The sequence below is a fragment of the Callorhinchus milii genome, unplaced genomic scaffold, assembly GCF_018977255.1.
Source record: "Callorhinchus milii isolate IMCB2004 unplaced genomic scaffold, IMCB_Cmil_1.0 Scaffold5, whole genome shotgun sequence".
In the NCBI taxonomy this organism is placed as follows: Eukaryota; Metazoa; Chordata; class Chondrichthyes; order Chimaeriformes; family Callorhinchidae; genus Callorhinchus; species Callorhinchus milii.
This window is the reverse complement of record NW_024704746.1, coordinates 56,799,884-56,820,822: the sequence shown is the minus strand read 5'-3', so window position 1 is coordinate 56,820,822 and position 20,939 is coordinate 56,799,884. Positions and strand designations below refer to the sequence as shown.

The 20,939-nt window shown below is 39.4% G+C and overlaps 1 protein-coding gene and 1 long non-coding RNA gene across 2 annotated transcripts in view; one reads left to right on the top strand and one right to left on the bottom strand.

Moving 5' to 3' along the window:
• Positions 1-1,268, bottom strand: part of gramd4a (GRAM domain containing 4a) — a 52,847-nt gene extending 51,579 nt beyond the window's left edge. The window contains exon 1 of the mRNA XM_042335223.1: positions 981-1,268. Coding sequence (XP_042191157.1) covers positions 981-1,015 — 35 coding nt within the window. The 5' untranslated portion in view covers positions 1,016-1,268. The remainder of the gene's footprint in view (positions 1-980) is intronic.
• Positions 904-20,481, top strand: LOC103191446. Its single transcript, XR_489263.1, has 4 exons — positions 904-933; positions 1,293-1,363; positions 13,538-13,705; positions 20,204-20,481. It is a non-coding gene; the product is annotated as an uncharacterized LOC103191446 (long non-coding RNA).
• The last annotated feature ends 458 nt before the right edge of the window (positions 20,482-20,939 follow it).

Sequence of the window (20,939 nt, the reverse complement as noted above, 5' to 3'; positions counted from 1 at the left end):
CACTCGTTTTAGTTTTACTAAAATTCATATAAAATTAACAATCAAGAACATTACACCTCATACAAAATATTCATCCGCATGCTCCAATACAGTGCGAGTATAGTGCTGAGAGGTTCAGTGGGCCAAACCAAATCGCCGTTTAACTAAGGATGTGTTTCACTGTGGCCAACCTGTAGAAATCTGATTAATACATTTATTATTTTTAAAACCAGCAGCAGTTCACCGTCATTCAAACAGTATTTCTTGAGAGGTGGTGGTGGTGGGGGGGGAGGGGGGGGGGGGGGGGAGAAACACGCCGCTTCAACTCCAAAAGAAAGTGGAGAGGGAGAATGACAGCAACAGTAACTAATCAGAAACCCCCCTGTGGTTGTCAAGGCGGCCTCACTGGGCCCTTTCTTCCACACTGGAGAAGCAGAACAAAGCCGCTACAATACAATATACACAGTCTACAATACATATACAATAGCTTTGCATTATATAGATTATATATTTTTAAACTTTTTTAAAAAAAATCAGATAAATCAAAAAGCTGCGCACGTTGATTGCGGTGACCCTGTTTGGAGCAGCACAGACTGACAGGCAGACAGGGAGGGAGGGAGGGAGGGAGGGAGGCTGCGCAGCTCGTCAAAAAAAGCCGTCGTGGGGTTGCCCGCCGGGCACAGAGCACAGCGGCTTCCCGGGTAACCTGCCCGAGGCCCATCAGCGAGTCTTTTACCGGGAAACCGCTGTGCTCTGTGCCCGCGGGTAACCCCTCGCAGTCAGTCAGTCTGTCTGTCTGTCTGTCAGCCCCGGGCGCAGTGCCAGGCACAGGGGCTGCTTTCCATCCCATCGCCACAAATAGATTAAACAAATAACGAGGCGAGTTAGGCCTCCTGTCTCTCTCTCTCACACACACACACACACACAGACCAGAGTGGGTACCAACCCCGTACAGTAAGTACACGGTGACCCTGAGGGTGTGAGGAGGAGGCAGGACTTACCCAGCTCCGACACGCAAATCACAGCTAACTCTCATGAACCGTCAGCGATACCAAACGCCCCCAACCCGGTTGTTGGTGGTGGCGACCGTTACTAACGTCCGCTTCTCGCGCCGCTTCAAACCCCGACAGCCGCCGCGCGCGCACACACACCAGGTCGGTGGGCGAGGGGGATGTCGACCTAAAAACCCGGAGCGGGATTCCAACCGGCTCCGATAGCCCGAACTCCAGCCTTTTCTCTTTCTCCAACCCCGGCCCCCTTCCCTTTCACTCTCCGCCGCCTCCGCGATTTCCGATTCACTCTTCCTTTTTTAGGTGAGCCGCCCTCCGCGGGCTGAGCGCTGGGCGGGGAGTCCGGTCAGCGCCCGGTGTCTGCCCGAGGATGGGTAAGAGTCGGTTTGTTTTGAGGGAGGGGGGGGCGGTGGTGGCGGGGAGTTCAAAGAAGATGTGGTAATGAATGATGCGTTCGTTGGGAGAATAAATCGATGAGGTGGAGTTTGTAATTGCGGCCATCAAACATGTTCCTTCCGCCCCCCCCACACCGTCACTGTCCTGTACCGCACTCCACAGACTGCACAGCGCCGCGTCCCTGACCACAGGTCTCAGCAAAGTGTCTGTGAGCTCCTAAACATCAATCCTGACACCCACTTTCCACGAGGCTGAAAATAATCCAGAGAAAAGCTGGAATATTCGGTCAGCAGTGAATTAAAAGTGTTCTTTTTTTCTCTCTCCCGCTGTGTTTGTGGTCAGGACTCTGGTTTTGTGAGAGAAGGAAACCTAACTCTGACAGTCGTGTTTATGAACACGGTGACAGGAGCTACTGACTCACCTGAATGGCATTGTATTTGCACGTAGTATTAATAAATAATCCTTGTGTTTGAGATACCATCTTTTGTTGAAACACCTTAAAGCATTTCACAGAGTTTTCTGTTAAGCGTAGTGACTGTTCATATATAGGTGAACGTGGAGGCAACAACAACAACAACAAGATTGCATTTATAGAGCGCCTTTCACGTCGGGAGGACGTCCCAAGGCGCTGGACAGTTGGGTCGGGACCCGAGCCTTGGGGGGAAATGGTCTTGAGATTGGCGTTGAAGGAGGAAAGGGAGGAGGCGGTGAAGGCACTGGGGATGGAGTTCCAGAGCCGAGGGGCTGAGAGGCTGAAGGCCCGACCACCGATGGTAGGGCGGTTGGGACAGGGGATGTGGAGCAGACTGGAGCCAGAGGAACGGAGGGTACGGGCAGGTAGGTAGGGGGATAGTAGGTCGGAGAGGTAGGAGGGAGCGAGGCCGTGAATGGCCTTGTAGGTGAGGATGAGGATCTTGAATTCGATCCTCTGGGGGATGGGGAGCCAGTGGAGGCGAGCGAGGGTGGGAGTGATGTGGTCCCGAAGTCTGGTGCGGGACAGCACATGAGCTGCAGAGTTCTGAATGACCTGCAGCTTGTGGAGGGAGGTGGCGGGAAGGCCGGCGAGGAGAGAGTTCCCATAGTCCAGCCTTGAGGTGATAAAGGCGTGGACCAGAGTTTCAGCAGCTTGAGGGGTGAGGTAGTGCTGTAGTCTGGCGATATTTCGGAGGTGGTGGAAGGCGGTGCCAGCAAATTTGCACAGCGATATCCCACAAACATCCGTGAAGTGAATGACTAATTTTCTTTTTTTGGTCTAATCTTGTTTTGGGTGAAGAGCTAACACCATGTTTAAGAGTATACAAACCAACAACTTGCATTTATATAGCGCCTTTCAGGCTGGGTAGCATCTCAGAACAGACCGTGCGTGGCACATGTGGATGCTGCCTGCATTCAAATTTCTCTAGCTCTAAATGGAATATGCACTCTCTTCCTGGAGTTCCTCATGCCTAGCAATGTCTGGCAATCTTCTGTTGCCCTATTAGGGCTTTCACAATAGCTGAACAGGAATAATACCATGCTGCCAGTGAATGGTCTGGCCCTCTAAATATAATATTCCTTGCATTTGATATAGCGCTTTATCACATCTTTGAGACGTCTCAAAGCGCTTCACAGAATATACTGTAAACTGAGTTACTCTATATTTTGTGGGTGAAAAGCAGTGCCAACTGCACGCAGCAGTGTCCCACAAACAGTCATGGATTGAGTGACCACATTATTTTATTTCAAATTGTAAGCGATTATTATCCCCAGAAAGTGATCCGCCAATCAACTAGCAACCGGTTCCTACTTTTGCTAGGGAAGCAGGTGTGTGGAGTAAGAAAAATTGCCCATCGTTTTGCCCTGCCCATGTATCAAACCCTTGAAAATACAAACCATTTAAGGTACTGATTGGAAGGTACAGGGGGAGCTGCCCCAAATGTTGAATCATATCCATATTGGTTGTGGACACCAGCATTTGCCTGAACACTGTCTTGCAGGACTACTCTCATAATAATAATCCTTGCATTTGATATAGCGCTTTTCACGTCGGGAGGACGTCCCAAAGCGCTTCAGAACACACTAAAGTGGATTGACTGTATATTTGTAGACTAACGCGGCAGCCAATTGCGCACAGCAATGTCCCACAAACATTCGTAGATTGAAAATGACCAATTTATTATTGTTTTTGGAGGGATTATTATTAGGCGTGTGGAGTAAGGAAACTTGCCCTAGGTTTCGCCCTGCCTGGGATTGAACTCAGGTCTCTCGCTTGCAAAGCGAGTGCTCTAACCACTGAGCTATAGGACTCCTTTCTTGAGAGGAGCAAAGGGAGCTCTGGTCTTTCTCATCTCTTTTCAATTGCTTACCACTAAGTTGTAGGACTCCCTAGAGTGCTGCAATCCCTGACTCAGACTACCACAGGAGGATTGACTCGATTCCAACATTCCATTACCAAGAATGTCATTATCGAGCAGTTCAGCTCCAAGCGTATTCAGCTCAGACTGAGCTCCCCTTCCCCTCCCCATGAGGAGAACAGTCTGGTTGGTCATTTGTTGCTGTATAAGCAGCATTTAAGTTTGATATTAATCTTAATAGTTGTTGCTTGTTTATGATGTTCTAACACTAACCTAAAGTGTCAGATTCCGAGATGTTATCTTTTATGTAAAGGGTGGTGTTATTGCAAATAGTAAATATTTCTGAAGTTTATTTTTGAAAGCAGTTTGCAATTGAAATAGTGATGCCATAAGGATAATAAATCTGATTGTGACATTCAACCTGAAGATAGCACAATGAAGCAAGTAGTATTACATCACAAGCTGTTTTCAGCAGATTATTATTAAATAAACTATTTAATATGTTATGTAATAAAATATTTTTACATTGAACACCTTGGGCAAGGTGATGAACATGTAACAAGGGGTAATTGACAGATTGGAATAGCTGATACCCCTTATGCTACAAGTAATTGTGCCAAGATATTCAAGTCACATGAAAGATATTGACAAGCATGAAGTCTTGATCTGTGCGACCACTAACAGCGTGGGCTCGATGACAGGTGAAGTAGCCAATATCTTTTTTGCTTCCACATCTGAGATCATAAACATACTGAACTTACAGTCTATTAGACACTCATCCTTGAAGGAAGAACCTGGTAAAGTAACTGAAAGAATAAGGAATTCTATTGGGCAAAAGCAGAGAGCTGTTAAAGTGGTACTAGAAACTTCCTCAGAGCAAGATGAGACTATTGTAAAAGTAATTTATGGTCAAGATCAACCTGAGACTAATAGGATTATTTAGGGAAATTAACAGGTTCAGTGAGTTGCATCACTCCCTAGGGATTGGAAATACACGGCAACTATTCCAAATTGTTTTTCCACGAGCTAAAGTGTGCCATCAGTTAAAGCTGGAGGGGCTGTCTGGGCTGGTGCCATTGTTGGACTAATCCAATGCTCTGCAACAAACTCTTTAAGGTACTGATTGGAAGGTACAGGGGGAGCTGTGTCAAATGTTGAATCATATCCATACTGGTTGTGGACACCAGCATTTGCTTGAACACTGTCTTGCAGGACGATGCTGAGAGGAGCAAAGGGAACTCTGGTCTTTTTACGTCATCTCTTTACCTTATGTTCTGTGAAGCTCTTTGAGACGTCTCAAAGACGTGATAAGGTGCTATATAATTTTTACTTAATCAAAATATATATATTTATTTGTTGATATAATTACGCTAGTCTCAGACAGTATCAAACTTACAGAAAAGACGCAACAACAAACCTTTACCTTCCTGCTGTAGTTATTTTAGAGGTTAAGTTTTTAATAGATAACTGATCTCTTCCTGCTCTTGCTACTCCCAGACGATCTCAGCACAGTTGAAACTAGCTGCATCAGCATCCTGCCTGTTTTGGCTCCCTGTATGTAAAAAGTATCCGAGAGAAGTTTCTGTCTGCACAGTCACTCTCTCTATTTCTCAATCTCTCCACCTGCTGCTCCTTCTCATGTTCTCATTCCCCTCTTGCCATCTGTTGGCTAATCTCACTCTGATTTTGCATGTGTTGGGTTCGCACACCACACATCATCGTTTAGAAAAATAAAACTCAATTATATTCAAATTAGAAATTAAATTCAAATGCAGTGGAGAGGATTGAACAAGGAGGAGGACCGAGTAGTTACAAATTATTTCTACATTTAGAACAGCAATGGTGGCAGGGCCAATGTAATACATTTGCACTTTACATTAATCTTTTTGTTACATTTATTGTCCATCAAATATAACACATTCTAGGAGTCTGCATAATTAGCTGATATGGTTAAAAATCATTAATTGTAAAGTTAATTAGAAATAGAAACCTAACAGCAAAACAATTCTTCATTACAATAATCCCACTGCCCTTCGGTTGAAATGTTAAAACTGAGTCCTGTCTGCCTCTTCAGGTGGATGTTAAAGATTCCTTGACACTACTCAAAAAAGAGAAGGTAGCTTCTCCCTGTGTTCTTGCCAATAATCCTTCAATTAAAAGTGGTCATTCACCTCAGGGCTGTTTGTGTTCACTACTGGGTGCAAATTGGCTGCTGCATTCACCTACATTGATACATTATTAATAATAATAATCCTTGTATAGCGCTTATAGCGCTTTATCACATCTTTGAGATGTCTCAAAGCTCTTCACAGAATATACTGTAAAGTGAATTGACTATATTTTGTGGACCAAACACGGCAGCCAATTGCGCACAGCAGTGTCCCACAAACAGTCGTGGATTGAAGTGACCAATTTATTATAATTTTTTTTTGAAGGAATTATTACCCCCAGAAAAACGATCCAACAGTCAACTAACAACTGGGTTCCTACTTACTGCTAGGTAAACAGGCATGTGGAGTAAGGAAACTTGCCCAACATTTCGCCCTGCTGGGAATCGATTCCAGATCTCTCACTTGCGAGGCGAGGGCTCTAACCACTGAGCTACAGGACTCCACATTACTACACACCAGAGGCCTAACAGTGGTTCTAGCTGACAAGCAGCAGGGAAGCTTGCCAGGCAGTGCTCTCAAATGGCAAGCTATGCAGTTTTAGCTGATTAGACTCCAGCAGTACCCCACCACACACTCTGGGGTCCCAACCCTTGACCTTTGCCAACCTGCACCTAAATACATTCTGGAATTAGGTAAACATGATGTGTTCCTTCAGGGAAAGTGTCGCATTTCATTCCAACAATCTATCTCTGGAACTTCCATGTGTAGGTGGAATCTATGGAAATCTCAGTTTGGTTTGGATATTCTTAATCACAGTGATAGGTTTCCAATAGAAAAGTGCTTTGAGACATTTTGACATGACACTATATCAAATGCAGGATTATTTATTTACAGCAATTATGGGGGGAGTGCTGCATTGTCAAAGATGCCATCCTTTGGATGAGACATTAAATTAAGAGGTTTTATTTGGCTGTTCCTATTGACTATTCAATAGGAGTCTGACTATTCTCAGACTCTTGAAAAAGCATTTTGTAGAGAGAGGAAACTCATTACATCAGTCTGGGCTGAATTCAATCCCAACCCTCAGAGGTGAAACAAGACTCTATATATTTACTGTTTCAATATTTATTCTACATTACTAATTAACTTTAATATTTGTTTACGTATTTCAACTTAGATCATTTTCTATCTGCTTTTCCGTGTTTCCTCTATCTTATTTCAGATCAAGTAGGAACCCACTTAACTTTAGATCAGATCCCAAATAGCTTCTCTTCAATTACAATTTACTTTTACATAGCACCTTTCTGGTCAGGAGATATTTCAAAGGGCTTTACTCTGTTGGCTGAGTATCAAAGTTGAGCGTGGGATATGAAGAGGATGACAGAAAGCACGGTCAAAGTAAGTTTGAGGCTGGCTTTGGCAATGAGTCACGGGAACTCCAGGTTGGAGTTCCAGAGAATGGAAAAAATTAGTAATTGGAAGTGGTTGGGATAAATTAACTTGAGGATAAGCCACTATGGAATCTTCTAAAGTATCCTTTTACTTGATTAATTTTCTTATTATGTTGATCTTGTTTTCTTTCAGAGGATTAAAGTTCCCATTAATCAGTCTGAAATAATGGCTGGTCTGATTTGTAATGAATCTCAATCCACAACATTCGTGTATTAAGTAAATCCTTTATTTGCTGCTCAAAAATATTCCCAAAGTAAACCCCACTCCATTTGTTCTCCCAAATCCCCGTTTATACTCCCTGGTCTTCTTTCATTGGTTCCAAGTTAATTGTCTATTTCCTCAAAGGATTATTCAATATATCCATGATACTGGTTGTCTATAGTCCATGTATTAATGTTTTTTGTTGATTTAAATGTCAGCTCTTGTCCAAGTAATAAACTACACTGACTAATGTAAATATGTAGCAACCAGATAAACAATGTTATCAATTCTACTACCAATAATGCTAATTCTGGAATGACTTTTTTTATATTAATCTTTAATTTATCTACTAACATCTAATGATTGGTCCAACACATTTGTGTTGGAAGACTAAATGCTCTCAAGTTAATCATTCAGCTACCATTGTTAATAAGTTTTTAAAACAACCCTTCGTATTTATGTATTAACAGATGTGTTGAATTTGGTTGGTGCTCTTCGTGTAAGTAGTCTGTAATATGTTTTCTGGCACCATTAAAATATAGGACATACTGGATTGTTTACTTTTCATACAGCTATTGCACTACTCTAATGGGAGAGAAAGAAGAGCACAAGATTCTGTTAAGAGTACAAGAATTATAACATTTCAGATTGTTAAAGTTGCAGTGTTCAAATCTTCCCCCTCTTTTCCCAGAAAATAAATCTAAATAAGGCAAGCCAAGCTTAGATCTGGACAGTATAGTATGCGCAAAAAAAGTGCTTTGCAGCCAACATCTGAGTGTTGGGAGGGGGTAATAATAAAATTAATAATAATCCTTGCATGTCATACATGCCTTGTGATTTTGATGAGACTGCTAAAAGCACTTCCCAAGATTTACTGTAGTGGCTGTATTTTTGGAGACAAACATGGCTGCCAATTTGTATACTGCAATTACCCACAAAGTTATTGAAGGGAATACACACCCTTAATTTGTATCTCCACGGTATGACTCGTTCCCCTCTAAGAGTGTGTACTGTGTGGCCTCAGTAATCAATTCTCACTAAGGTGTGCAAGAGCTTATCACTAAGTGTTTTTTGTTCATTGAGTTTTACAACAATATGTACTACCAGATTGATCTTTAATCGATGCAAATTGGGAAGCTTCAGTCAATCAGAGGTTTATTTTCAAATATCTCTGTGACCTAGGCTGAACCTGTTTGTGTTACTCCCTCTTATATTGAAAATGAACAGAGAGCTCAAATGAGACATGGTTAAGAAAACTCAACAGTATTTTTATTATGGTTTGTTCAGAATCCAAAACTCCTCAGAAATAATTCTCAAGTAATTTTGACAAATAACAATGAATTACACAACCATGAATTACACAAATAACTAATCAAATGTAACAAACACTAGCTAACAGCCTATTAAATATGAAGTTAATGTATATGCACTGAACCAACTCTTGACTCAGAGGGTTTGTACCTCTACCCAGTCAAGACACATACCTTCCTGATGTTATCAAGTAAAAAGCAACCAAGAGCCACCTGATGCTCTTCCTTTTAAAGCCATTGTGGCCCTCCCTCCCCATTTTAGGGTATCCAATCTGAAAGTATCTGAACCAATTATTTATAGTCCAATCAGAATCCTTCCCTCAGTTGCCCAATAGGGGACAAATATACTTTCCAATCCTTCATTTGCTTATTAGAATGTTAAGTGACTCCGACAAACTGTTGCCAGTGATGCCTTTGGAATCTCGATGGCGTCATCCGGGTCACATCTATTTAAATATTATTTGAACATTACGCTGAAAACCGATATGCTCATGTGCTAGTTCTTTTCCGAACTTTCGGCGTTTGTACAGGTTTACCCAAGCGCATTCGAGTCAGACAATAACTACATTTAAACAATCAATGCTTTAAACTACATGATACAAACATTAAACACTTTCAACAGGTTAATGTTTCCAAAGCATACATTAAAGAACAGGAAATATAATTATTAAAGACAGACAGGTTATATAAAAGAGGGGGACTGTGACGGTAGTGTAGGATTGAAGTGAAGTTGAAACTTTCGGAAAAAAATTCTCTTTACTGGGAGTGGCATAGGCATATTTGTTTTCGGTTATCTCCTATTGTTCATGAGTTATTTTCAGTTTTGAGTTTTTCGCTGCAGTTACAACTGGTGGCCAACGAAGCGCTGTGGCATCCTGCGTCACAGAGCACGCACATAGCCAAGCGCAGGAACAACATAAAGAACACAGAGAAAGCTAAGCTGCGGCAACAACAACAAAATTACATTTTTAAAGCACTGAGTCCTCCCACAGGAGTCCTCCCACAGGAGTCCTCCCAGATCAGTATAGATAAAGATGAAATGTCTGTCTGTGTGTCAATCTACATTCCATATTGGATTATTTGGTTGCAAGTGAAGCTGCAATGGGTACAGCTAGTATATTATAAGTTCAGATATATCTGAAAAGCCATTTATTCTGTTATTCAGTCAAAGTATCAAACTAATGAATTATGATTGTAAATTGAGTTGATTGTAAAAGAGAGACATATGACTAGATAGAAGACTAATTAAATTGATTTGTGACCTTCAGGACAACCTTATGGGGTATATAGTTTGGTAGAATTTGGTAACATTTTCACGTTGTTTTCCTTTTCTTTCTAGGCTATTCCAGTCTATTATTTTCCTTTATATTGAAGCCTCCGAGTCTATCTCAGTGGTTGTCATTTGGTATTAATTAGTGATAATTTTTAATTGGAGTGACTATTTTTGTAAACAAATGTGACTGCAAATTTGTGTACTTCAATGATTCACAAGGCTGATATTTACTTTAGTGAAATGTAATTTCTGTAACACGGTAGATTGCCCTCGTCATTTACCTTTCATGGGGACGGGGGAGGGTCTTGGCATGCATGGAAACGTCTTGCTGTGCTTAAAGAGTCTCCAATTCTAACTGCAGTACTGAGAACACATGGAGGTGGAGTGAGTGCCTACTGTCAGGTTGGGAGTGTGCAAACCTCTCCAGCATGTTCCATTTGAAGGATCACAGCGTGGCACATGACCTTGGTTGAACTGAGTGATAGATTTCTTTCATCTTTATAAATTGCTTTGGTTTCTATCATGCTGTCTTTAACACTCTAAATTTTTAACATTCCTGTCCTAGTCTGGGGAGACTAAGTACTGTAGGTCTTGCTTTTTTTTAACCACTCAAGTAAACGCCTGAATTTGTAACAAGATATTAATGTCTACAGATAATTTTTGGCAATACAGTAGTTAAAAAGTGCTTGATACAACTCTCAGGTTAGAAAGATAAGGCATATATCAGGAAACACTTCCACTGCTGTAAATGAGCAGTCAATGAGTACTCAAAATAAAAAAAATCAAGGTCTTATTCTAATCTTTTGCTCAATTGAACTTTTATTATAAATCTTATACTGTTTTTCAGTACAATATATTTTTTNCATTGCCCTTATCCTTCAACCCCATTCTTATTTATTGTCTCGAACATCAAAATTCATCAGTTATCAACCTGAAACATTAACTAATTTTCCTCTCTTCATCGACTTGCTGTGTGTTCCCAGTGATTTCTGTTTTTCTTTCAGATTTCCAGCATCTGCAGTATTTTGCAGTATTTTGCCTTTTGATCAAAATTCATGTCAGCTTTGCATCTCTCCATTCTTTCCTTTTATCCTCACAACCAGGCTATTCAAAAAAAATAGTTCATCTGCTTGTAGGGAGGAGAAAATAACACCTTGCAAAAGTCAAAAACAAGTCAACACTGATCAATGGATGTAAGATCTTACCATTACATTGTCATTTCAGCCGTGATACGGCCAACACGCTGCTTTTCACATGAAACCCACAGCTCTCTTGCTTGTCAAAACTGAAGGTCACTGAATATAACCATATTGATAGCTACTGAGTAAATATACAAGGTCTAAAGCAAGGTCTGGGCCTGAATATGGATGCATGACCAAATATTCAGCATATCTTGTTGTTTAGATAGTTGCCTCATTGTGCTTTATTGAAATGCACTATTACATTTTGTCCTTTTTAACCCATGACAAATATGACCTTACCAAAAAATTAGAAGGATACATCTTTTAAATGCTATTACAAAGCCAGGACTCCAAACACCGGAAAAACTCTCCAACTTGATCCCTCCCTCCCCTCTTTCAAGGTATGTCTTAAAATGTACCATTTGGCAGTTCTTCTGGTTATCTTTCCCATCCTCAATCCCCTCAGATCCGACTCTCAGCTCCAGTCCCAACCAGTATTGTCACATACTTCAGGATGTCCTCCCAAAGTGAACGGCGCTGTATAAGTGGACATTGTATTATGTTGTAAATTCAACTTAAATAATTTAAATGTTGATTCGAAATGACTAAAACACAGCTGGATGAAACTGCAACCAATGGCAATGATTCTATTCTCAAACCACCTTAAAGAATAATAAGGGTATTAAAGGTTATGAGGTAAAGGCAGTAAATAGGATTTTATAATAATAATAATAATCCTTGCATTTGATATAGCACTTTTCACGTCGGGAGGACGTCCCAAAGCGCTTCATAGAACACACTGTAAAGTGAATTGACTGTATATTTGTGGGCGAACGCGGCAGCCAATTGCGCACAGCAATGTCCCACAAACAGTCGTGGATTGAAAATGACCAATTTATTATTATTGTTTTTGGTTTTGGAGGGATTATTATTAGGCGTGTGGAGTAAGGAAACTTGCCCAAGGTTTCGCCCTGCCTGGAATTGAACTCAGGTCTCTCACTTGCAAAGCGAGTGCCCTAACTACTGAGCTACAGGACTCCACAGGACTTGTGTTATTATATAGGCAAACATAGCAGCTAAGCTGCACTACAATCAATGAGATGAATAACCAGTTGGTGGAGGCCAAAACACAGGAATTATTTAAGAAACATTTGATGTGTATGGGAGAATTGTACACTGGATACTCTATAAGGATAAGATCAAATGAACAGCTTTCTTCAACTGAAGCCCTCGTGTGATCTTGAAACTTTTGTTTTGGTGAATTTGAATGAGAGAGGAATAATGGTCAGGACACTGGGAAAACTCCTTACTCTTCTTCAAAATGGCGCTGTGCGATTTTGAATGCCAGCTGTGCCAACAGTTATAACCTCAATGTATATATAGCATCTCCAATTTTTGCTTCCAAATTTCATTTTACATAGCAAAAATATTTCCTTATCAGCTAGCTACCAACGTCGAACCGTTTCTGGTATTCTGGTACTGCTGTTATAGTAGAGATTGGCAGCTATGACCTGAGGGTATTTGTATGTACTTCTCTATATTAGTCCTACATCTACTTTAAAAGATATGGAGCATTGTGCAGCAAATATGTTCTATGACATTTTTCCTTTGTTTGTGCTTTGTGTTTTTCCTTTGAAATGTTTAATCATTTATTAAAGCTGATGTGCTAAACGTAATAACCAAATAACAATGGTTTTGTTTCCTCATCATAATTAAACATTCCCTCTCTTGAAGGTTTACTGTAATTGTCATAGTGGATTATGATTGTGGACAGATGTTAAGGTTTTCCCTCTTATTGCTTCATATTTCTGACAGTCCCAAGCATATACTTGTTTCAAATTGGGAACCTCTTGTTTTAGAGTTGCATTTTAAAAGCAATTTTTTTTGTATTGGGGATGAATGGTCATTTTGCCATGATTTGTGCATGCATGAAATTAAGTTGCAGTTAAAGGTACTGGCAGTTGAAATACAATTATCTTTGCATTGTGTGAAATCTTGGGGTAAAATTTGCAATGTTCCTTAACAGATTCCTTGACTTAATTAGCACAAGGAATGCATGAACAAACTCTGCAAATTTTATCCCATTAATTGTGAAGCACCTAAAGTTACAAATATTGTAATGTTATTGCTGTTAATTCTGCTCTCACGTACTCAGATTGTACTCAGTTCATCATTTTAGCTACAGTAATTCCTAAAGGATGTGCTCAACACTTGTCATTTAAACACAATTTTAGAAAGCACAAAAGACTGTTTAACTAATTTAACTCTTTTAACTGATTCATTTTCAAAAGTGGTCCTGATGCTGAGGCTCCCTTTTCAATGCTAGAATGGTGTGTCCTCGAACAAGTAGAAAGAAAAGAATTATCCTGAGTACTGCACTAAAACTCTCTTGGTGGTAATTACGGAAAGGAAAGCCATCAATCAGCAGACAATAGTTATGCTGCATGTGGGAGACTTCTGTGAGTATTTCTGATGAGAAAGGTCTGTTACAGATACTTGTGAAAGACAAGGATTTGATCTCGGCATGTAAGTTCTATAGAAATGGTAATCTCCTCTGAAGTCTGTTTTTCCCCTTTCTATAGTGTCTCTTTGCTGCTATGAGGTATTTCTGACCAAAGCCAACATGACTTTCACATGGAGTGTTTCTGAACTCACCAAAATGGGAAGAACAATGAATGACTGGTCCTAATATTTAAAACTACATGAGTTGCAACTAAATAACACATTCAATTTGAAATTATTCAAAGAAGAAAATATTGTTCCAGTTATTGGTTTGAATGTTGTTCAATCTGCTCAGTTTAATAATACATGGAAGATAGTGATCTATCCTAACATATGGGTAATGTGGCACACAAGCATCCAGTCAATAGAGTTTGTTGTTTTATCTCAATAATTCCTGCCAGTGCTGCAACACAGATGATATTTGCTGTTACTGCTGTGTAAACAGTCAAAAGACATCTGGTTACAAAATAGATTGACTAGCATCCAGGTTTGTGCTTCTCTGTGTATTCTGTGATGTTCAATTTGACTCATTCTGAGTTGAAACAAATTGTCACAGGTATAGTCTGATTGTCGCCAGAAATAAAGATGAGAATATATTTTGACTCTTCGTTCTGAGCTCACACCTCTGAGAAAATATCAATGACTGAGCAGTTTAGTGTGCTACTACTAACTAACTTCCTTTATTTAAATATACCTACGTAAGCAAAGATACAGTGATGACCATGCTAATAATAACAAACCTAGCAATAAACCTAGTTTCAAGATTATACTATCACAGCATTAACTTTGTTTATTTTAACATAGACTAACAGTAAAGTTCGGTTCTCACAGCAATACCATAGCTCACTAAGCTGTTCAGGTGGACATTAAAGCTCTCATGGCACTATTCAAAAAGAGAAGAGAGTTTCTCCCGGTGTCTTGGCCAACAATGCCAAGAATAAAATTGGTCACTTGTTTCATGGCTGTTTGTGGGGCGTTGCTGTACACAAATGTGTTGCCATATTTGCCTACAAATACACAGTCACGTCATTTCACAATAAATCCTGTGCTCTTCCAATGTGATAAGGTGCTTTACTAATAAAATTCAAAGCTTATTACTTTATGTACCTGGTAAGGATAGCATTTACTATAGTAATATAGTATAGTATGTAGAGTAGGGATCATATACTTTCATGTTTATGACCGGGGTAAGTGCAAGAAAAGAACAGGCAGCAGATGAACAGGGTTTTAAAGCATGATAATAATCCTTGCATTTGATATAGCACCTTATCACGTCTTTAAGACGTCTCAAAGCCCTTCACAAAATATACTGTAAAGTGAATTGACTGAATATTTTGTAGGTGAAACGCGGCAGCCAATTGTGCACAGCAGTGTCCCACAAACAGTCACGGATTGAAGTGACCAATTTATTATTAGTTTTTTTTGAGGGAATTATTAACCGTGGAAAAGCGACTTAACAAAAAGGTTCCTGCTTACTATTAGGTAAAGAGAGGCATGTGGAGTAAGGAACCTTGCCCAACATTTCGCCCTGCCAGTTGTCAGTCTCTTTTTCTCTACAACTCCTACAACACATTGTACAACAGATTCAGTTCTCTGGAACCCATCTTCAGCAATTATTTGCGATCTTTCTTACTAAATCAGTAGCCATCTTCTCTTTTCCTTCATTTTTGTCAAGGTCAGAAAACCCAAATAGTCTAAATCTGGAGGACGATTTTGTCTTAAAATTTCAGATTGTATAGAATTGTTGAAAATTCTCAATTCTTAATTTGGAATTTCTTAATTTTCTTAAGAACTGCAGAAAACCAACTTTGAAATTAAGACTAAATTGAAGAATTTTCCAAAATTCTGGGTAATTTTAAGACAAAGCATTTACAGGCTAAGGTTAGGTGAAATTTCAGGACTGAGAATGTAACAATATATTAGTACTTACTTAAACTGTTGCACTCTATTAGATTCCCACAAATATAGCTTTCATCACTGTACTGTTGGAATAATTGTTCAATTATTACATTACTCAGTAATATCAAACAATGATGTTAATGACTGCTGACAAGCTGCACAGCCCTGTTAATCATACGGAAATTAGGCTAAGCAACAACTGGTAAGCTTGGAAGCTAATGTTGATGGGTTTGCTATGCCACTGCACAACTCATATTACCTGACTGTTACACGATTGAAACAAAATGCTGCAGCTTAAATTCCTTGTTATGCAATTGAGGTAGTGCCTCAGGCAATCTGACCAGTCATAGAAAGAAAATATCATTTATGCATAGATTTTCATTTGTTGCAATTAAACTAAAGAAAACATTTACTAGAAATTATAACTATCTGACAAACCTCTCCACAGGGATTCCTCCCTAATACATTTTGATATTAAATGGAGTCATATTATCAATATTTTTATTTCACAAGGCAAACTCTGTAGTGTTTGATATGTTACAGCAACCCCCATACAGTTATCACTTTCCTATGGTACTTTTTCAAAGCATAATAATATGCAACAGGCAACAATCATAGTACAAGGTGAACTGTAGAAAGTTGGTGCCATTTTTTTCACTCTGGTTATGGTAAGCGTATTGTGAACGTAAGCTCTTGATTAAACTATGCTTGCTTGCAGCCTTTCGAAGCTACTTTCATATTTAACACAATGATCTTATTGGAACAAAGCTCGCCCTAGTTAAGTTCTCCAATTTGTTTTGCAGCAGTCAGGTTGCACTTGGCTGTACCAAGCTGCACAGATTTCCTTCAGCATACTTGGCACTATTTCCAAATGAAAACAATGGTCCAGTCTCCTCGCAGCTTACTTCCAGTAATCAGGAGTTTAATTCAGTTGTACACAAATGAATGTGGGTCAAGATCAGAAGTTGGTTTAAATGGCAACCCAGTTAATATATTTTTTAATTAAAATCTAAAGAGCAAGATCATTTAGTATCGTTGCTCCAATAAATTATACCTATACAGTACATTGCAATGCTGATCACATTTTATTTTGTAAATTGCTGTCAAACATATTTGAAATTGTTTATAACCTTCATATTTTGAAACCTTGGGCAAGTTTTCTTACTCCACATGCCTGATAATAATCCCTCCATAACAAAACAATAATAAATTGGTCATTTTCAATCCATGGCGATCGCTTTTCTGGGGATAATATTCCCTAAAAAAATTAATAATTTGGTCATGACTGTTTGTGGGACACTGCTGTGCACAATTGGCTGCCATGTTTCGCCCACAAATATACAATCAATTCACTTTACAGCACATTTTGTGAAGCTCTTTGAGACGTCTAGAAGACGTGAAAAGGCTATATCAAATGCAAGGATTATTATTATTATATTTTTGTATTTGACCACAGTTGATGAAGATATGAAGTTCAACATAATTGTTTGTTACAGGTTGCCTCTAACCAACAGAAAGCCACAACTTGGCTGAAAGCGACAGAGAAGCGTACACATGCCTTTATTATATTCAAGAATCTATATGTTACAATTCAGTAAAACACATTTTTTCTTTCGTGATAATGAATCTTTTCACTCAGGTGGCTGAATAGTTTATAGCACACCCTGCTGGCAGACAAAGCTGCTTCATATCATATCATAGGGAAGCTTACAAGATCACAAGTTTGGATGTAGAAGGCCCTTTGACCTATTTGATCTCATGTTTGCAGAATATCCACCCGACTACCTTCCCGTCACAGTATCAAGTTCCTTTTTTTAAAATAGATTCATTGTCCTGGCAACAACCAGCCTTCCTGGCAACCCAGTCGTTAATTACTCACTAATTAAAGAACCGCTTCCTGGTATCTATCTGAAATTGCCTTTGCATAAATCTATGTCCTTCTGTTCTACTGTTTTGGTGCAGCATAAAATACTGTTCTGGAGTTACTTTTTCAATCCCAATATACAGTTCCTGACTAATGTGCTGCCATATGAATGTATGTCTGAAGGTAAGGTATCTAGTATGTGAAATGGGGAGATATTGCTGGGAAGTCTGGCAAACTGGAAACAAAAGGAGAAATGGATAAATAAAATGTTAAAAATGCCTCGATTGCTGCTAAATATTCCAATAGTTTATTATTACTCTGCTAAACAGAAATGCATGAAATTTTATTTCAGCTACAGTATATAATAAATAATAATACTTGCATTTGATACCGCTTCTCAAACCGCTTCACAGAATATTACTGTAAAGTGTATTTTGTGTATTTTGTATTTTGTGGCCATGAAAATACCTAACATATGTATATCTAACACAATATACCTAACATAATCCAACCATTAATGTGAAGGTTAAAAGGCAAAAAAGCACAGCAAGAAAATATTCAAGAAAATGTGCATAACTAGAATCAAAGGAATTACATTTTTACTCAATCATAATTTACCTATAAATGTTTTTATCTTCTAAATATCCCAAAGCAATTTGTGACATTGAACCTGTAAAATATCAGAGAGAGTGATTTACAACAACAAAAATAGCTTGCATTTATATAGAGCCTTTCACATTGGGTAGTGTCTCAGAGCGCTTAACCAGGCTTGATCCTGAGCCAGAAGAAGGGAGGGGAGGTGACTGCAGTTACATTTAAAGACATAGGCAGGTGTGATCTGTAGATGGTCAAAGGGAGACAGGAGGAGGGATTGAGGCAAAGAGTTCCAGAGTTTTGGGGTATAGTGGCTGAAAGCACGTCCGTGGATGGTGCAATGGAGGGGAGAGAGACATGCAGGAAATCTGAGTCGGCTGAGCAAAGGGGGCAGGTAGAGGAGGGATGTGCAAGCAGCTTGGAGATAGGGTGGTGCCAGCATGAAGTAGTTTATATGCGATTGAGTGTGATCTTGAAATCAATCTGTTATACAATAGAGCCAATGGAGCCTGGCAAGGACTGAGGATGGGGATGCAGAGTTTAGTATGGGTGAGCGTGCAGGTGGCAGTTTTAAATTGATTTTATGAATAGTGGAGCTGGAGAGACTGGTGAGGAGGGCACTTGAGTAATTGAGGCAGGAGATGGATAAGGGTTTTAGCTGTGTTAGGTGTGAGGTATGGTCAAAAGTAGAAAATGTGACAGCGTGGATGACAGTCAGGAACCAGATGTGAAGTAGAAAGCAAAGCTGATGATCAAACCTGACACTTAGGTTATGCATAGGTTCAGTAAGTCTGAGAGATAGGCCAGGGAGGTTAAGGTGGTCAGAGCCACAGTTGAGAAGACATTGACTGGATTCAAGGAATATGGCTTCCATCTGGTTGGCATTCAGCTGCAGAAAGTTAGCGGTCATCCAGGAAATTGGAAAATGTATTAATAAATGTAAATGATATAATGGATTTTCACTGTACTGTATTATGTTAGATACTGCAGTAACTTGAATGAAGCATGTATTTCTGACATGCATTTTTAGAACTTTGCAGTTTGCATTTACAGGAGAAATATGCAGATGTATGTTGCAAGATAGCTGGAGTCAGGTTGGAGATTTCTCCTTGATGGGTTTCTAGGGACTTTTTTGGCTCCTTCTTGTCTATTTATCTATGTATTTATGTACAATGCAGTCTGTACTTTTAAATAGTTTAAACATCCACTATGTAACCACACATACATGGTAGGTCTTCTAATTTGTAAATTTACTTTTAGATTTCAATGGTATTTCTGTACGCAAATAAATCCTTCATTTTCTATGCTGATTGTGTCCCCTCCATGTTGAATAGATCTACCCCATTCACATTTCTCCCTCTTCCCATTCATATTTCATACCTGTTCCCCTGACAGATGCTGTCCAAAGGGCCCTGACACACTGTTTCTGTTTCCCTGGTGCTCATTTATACTGTCCTCATTCACACAGTGTCCTGATCCCAAGCACATATTACCCCCAATACCTTGGTCCCCAACCATACCCCACCCCATCACCGCTCCATCCCTTGTTAAATCTCCAGACCTCTGCTTCAAACCATCCTTAGTTTCCTGACATATTGTGCCCATTCTCCAAGTTCTCATCCACACACTGTCTCAATCCCTGATCCCGAGAATAAACTTGTAAGGGCTCTGAAATCATAAGGCTGGCTCTGCACTTGGCATGTACAATATATTCTGTTCAGCGCTTTAAGACATCTCAACAATGTGATAAGGCGCTATATGAAATGCAAGGATTATTATAACATGGCTGAGATTGGAATCTCGAGTGCAGGACGAGGCATGAAGTCATGTCCTACTATTATGTGCCATTAGGTGGCAGAGCTCCCACTACTGGAACACCGCACAAAGACGTAAATCCACAACATTGCCTGCTGTAATAAGATTACACTTTATTTTAATTTACTTCAAGGATATTAGAAAATATAGAAATGTTCGGGGGGGGTCTTCGATTTGTCTCATGTGCTTTTTATTACAATCAGAAAAATCCTTTTTGCAGACAACTGTGTATTTTAAATCTGAAAAGAACAATCCATTAAAGTTATTTTATCATATTTTACAGAAGAATGTGCACAAAAAAACGAAAAGACACAGAAACTTATACAAAGAGAAAATCAACAAAACTACAGGAGAGAACCAAAGCTCTTATGAATGCATTCAACAGCTAAATTGGAGATCTGAATACAAATCAGTCAGTATTTGTGCTCAACAGAAGATACTATTACCCAGACAATAATGAAAGCAGAAGGGAAAGATAAGTTATCATTGTGCCGTAAAGATTGGAGAGGCGAACAATTCCAGTAAAACCCACACTGTTACCAGTAGCAACAAGTAGCAGCTTCAACTCAGTTCCATAATAAGGTTTCATTTGAAGTTTTCACAGTTTCAATTAGTCACATACTGTACACACTATAATCAAAAGATCACTGCAGGGCTTTGTTATCTTGGCAACACAAGAAGCCGTGATCTGTTTACACCCAGGAATTACTATTTTCTCTAATAGAATCTCTTATTGATATGTATCTTTAAACATATGTAAATTCGTTTAGAATTATGCAATATGATGAAACTGTGACCACTTGAACAGAATAAGTCATTAAATAATGGCTCTATGCAACATAATTATCCTCTGAATTTGCTTCAACTTGGGAGGTGAACTCTCTTATCTTACCCCATTGGGAAGCATAGTTCCTAGACTGAATTACACAATACATTTGGCATGCGCATTGTGAAGCTATTTCCAAGTAAAGGAATATTTTTTGGTCAAAAAAGTAAAAGTATCCTGTCAATTGATTCCA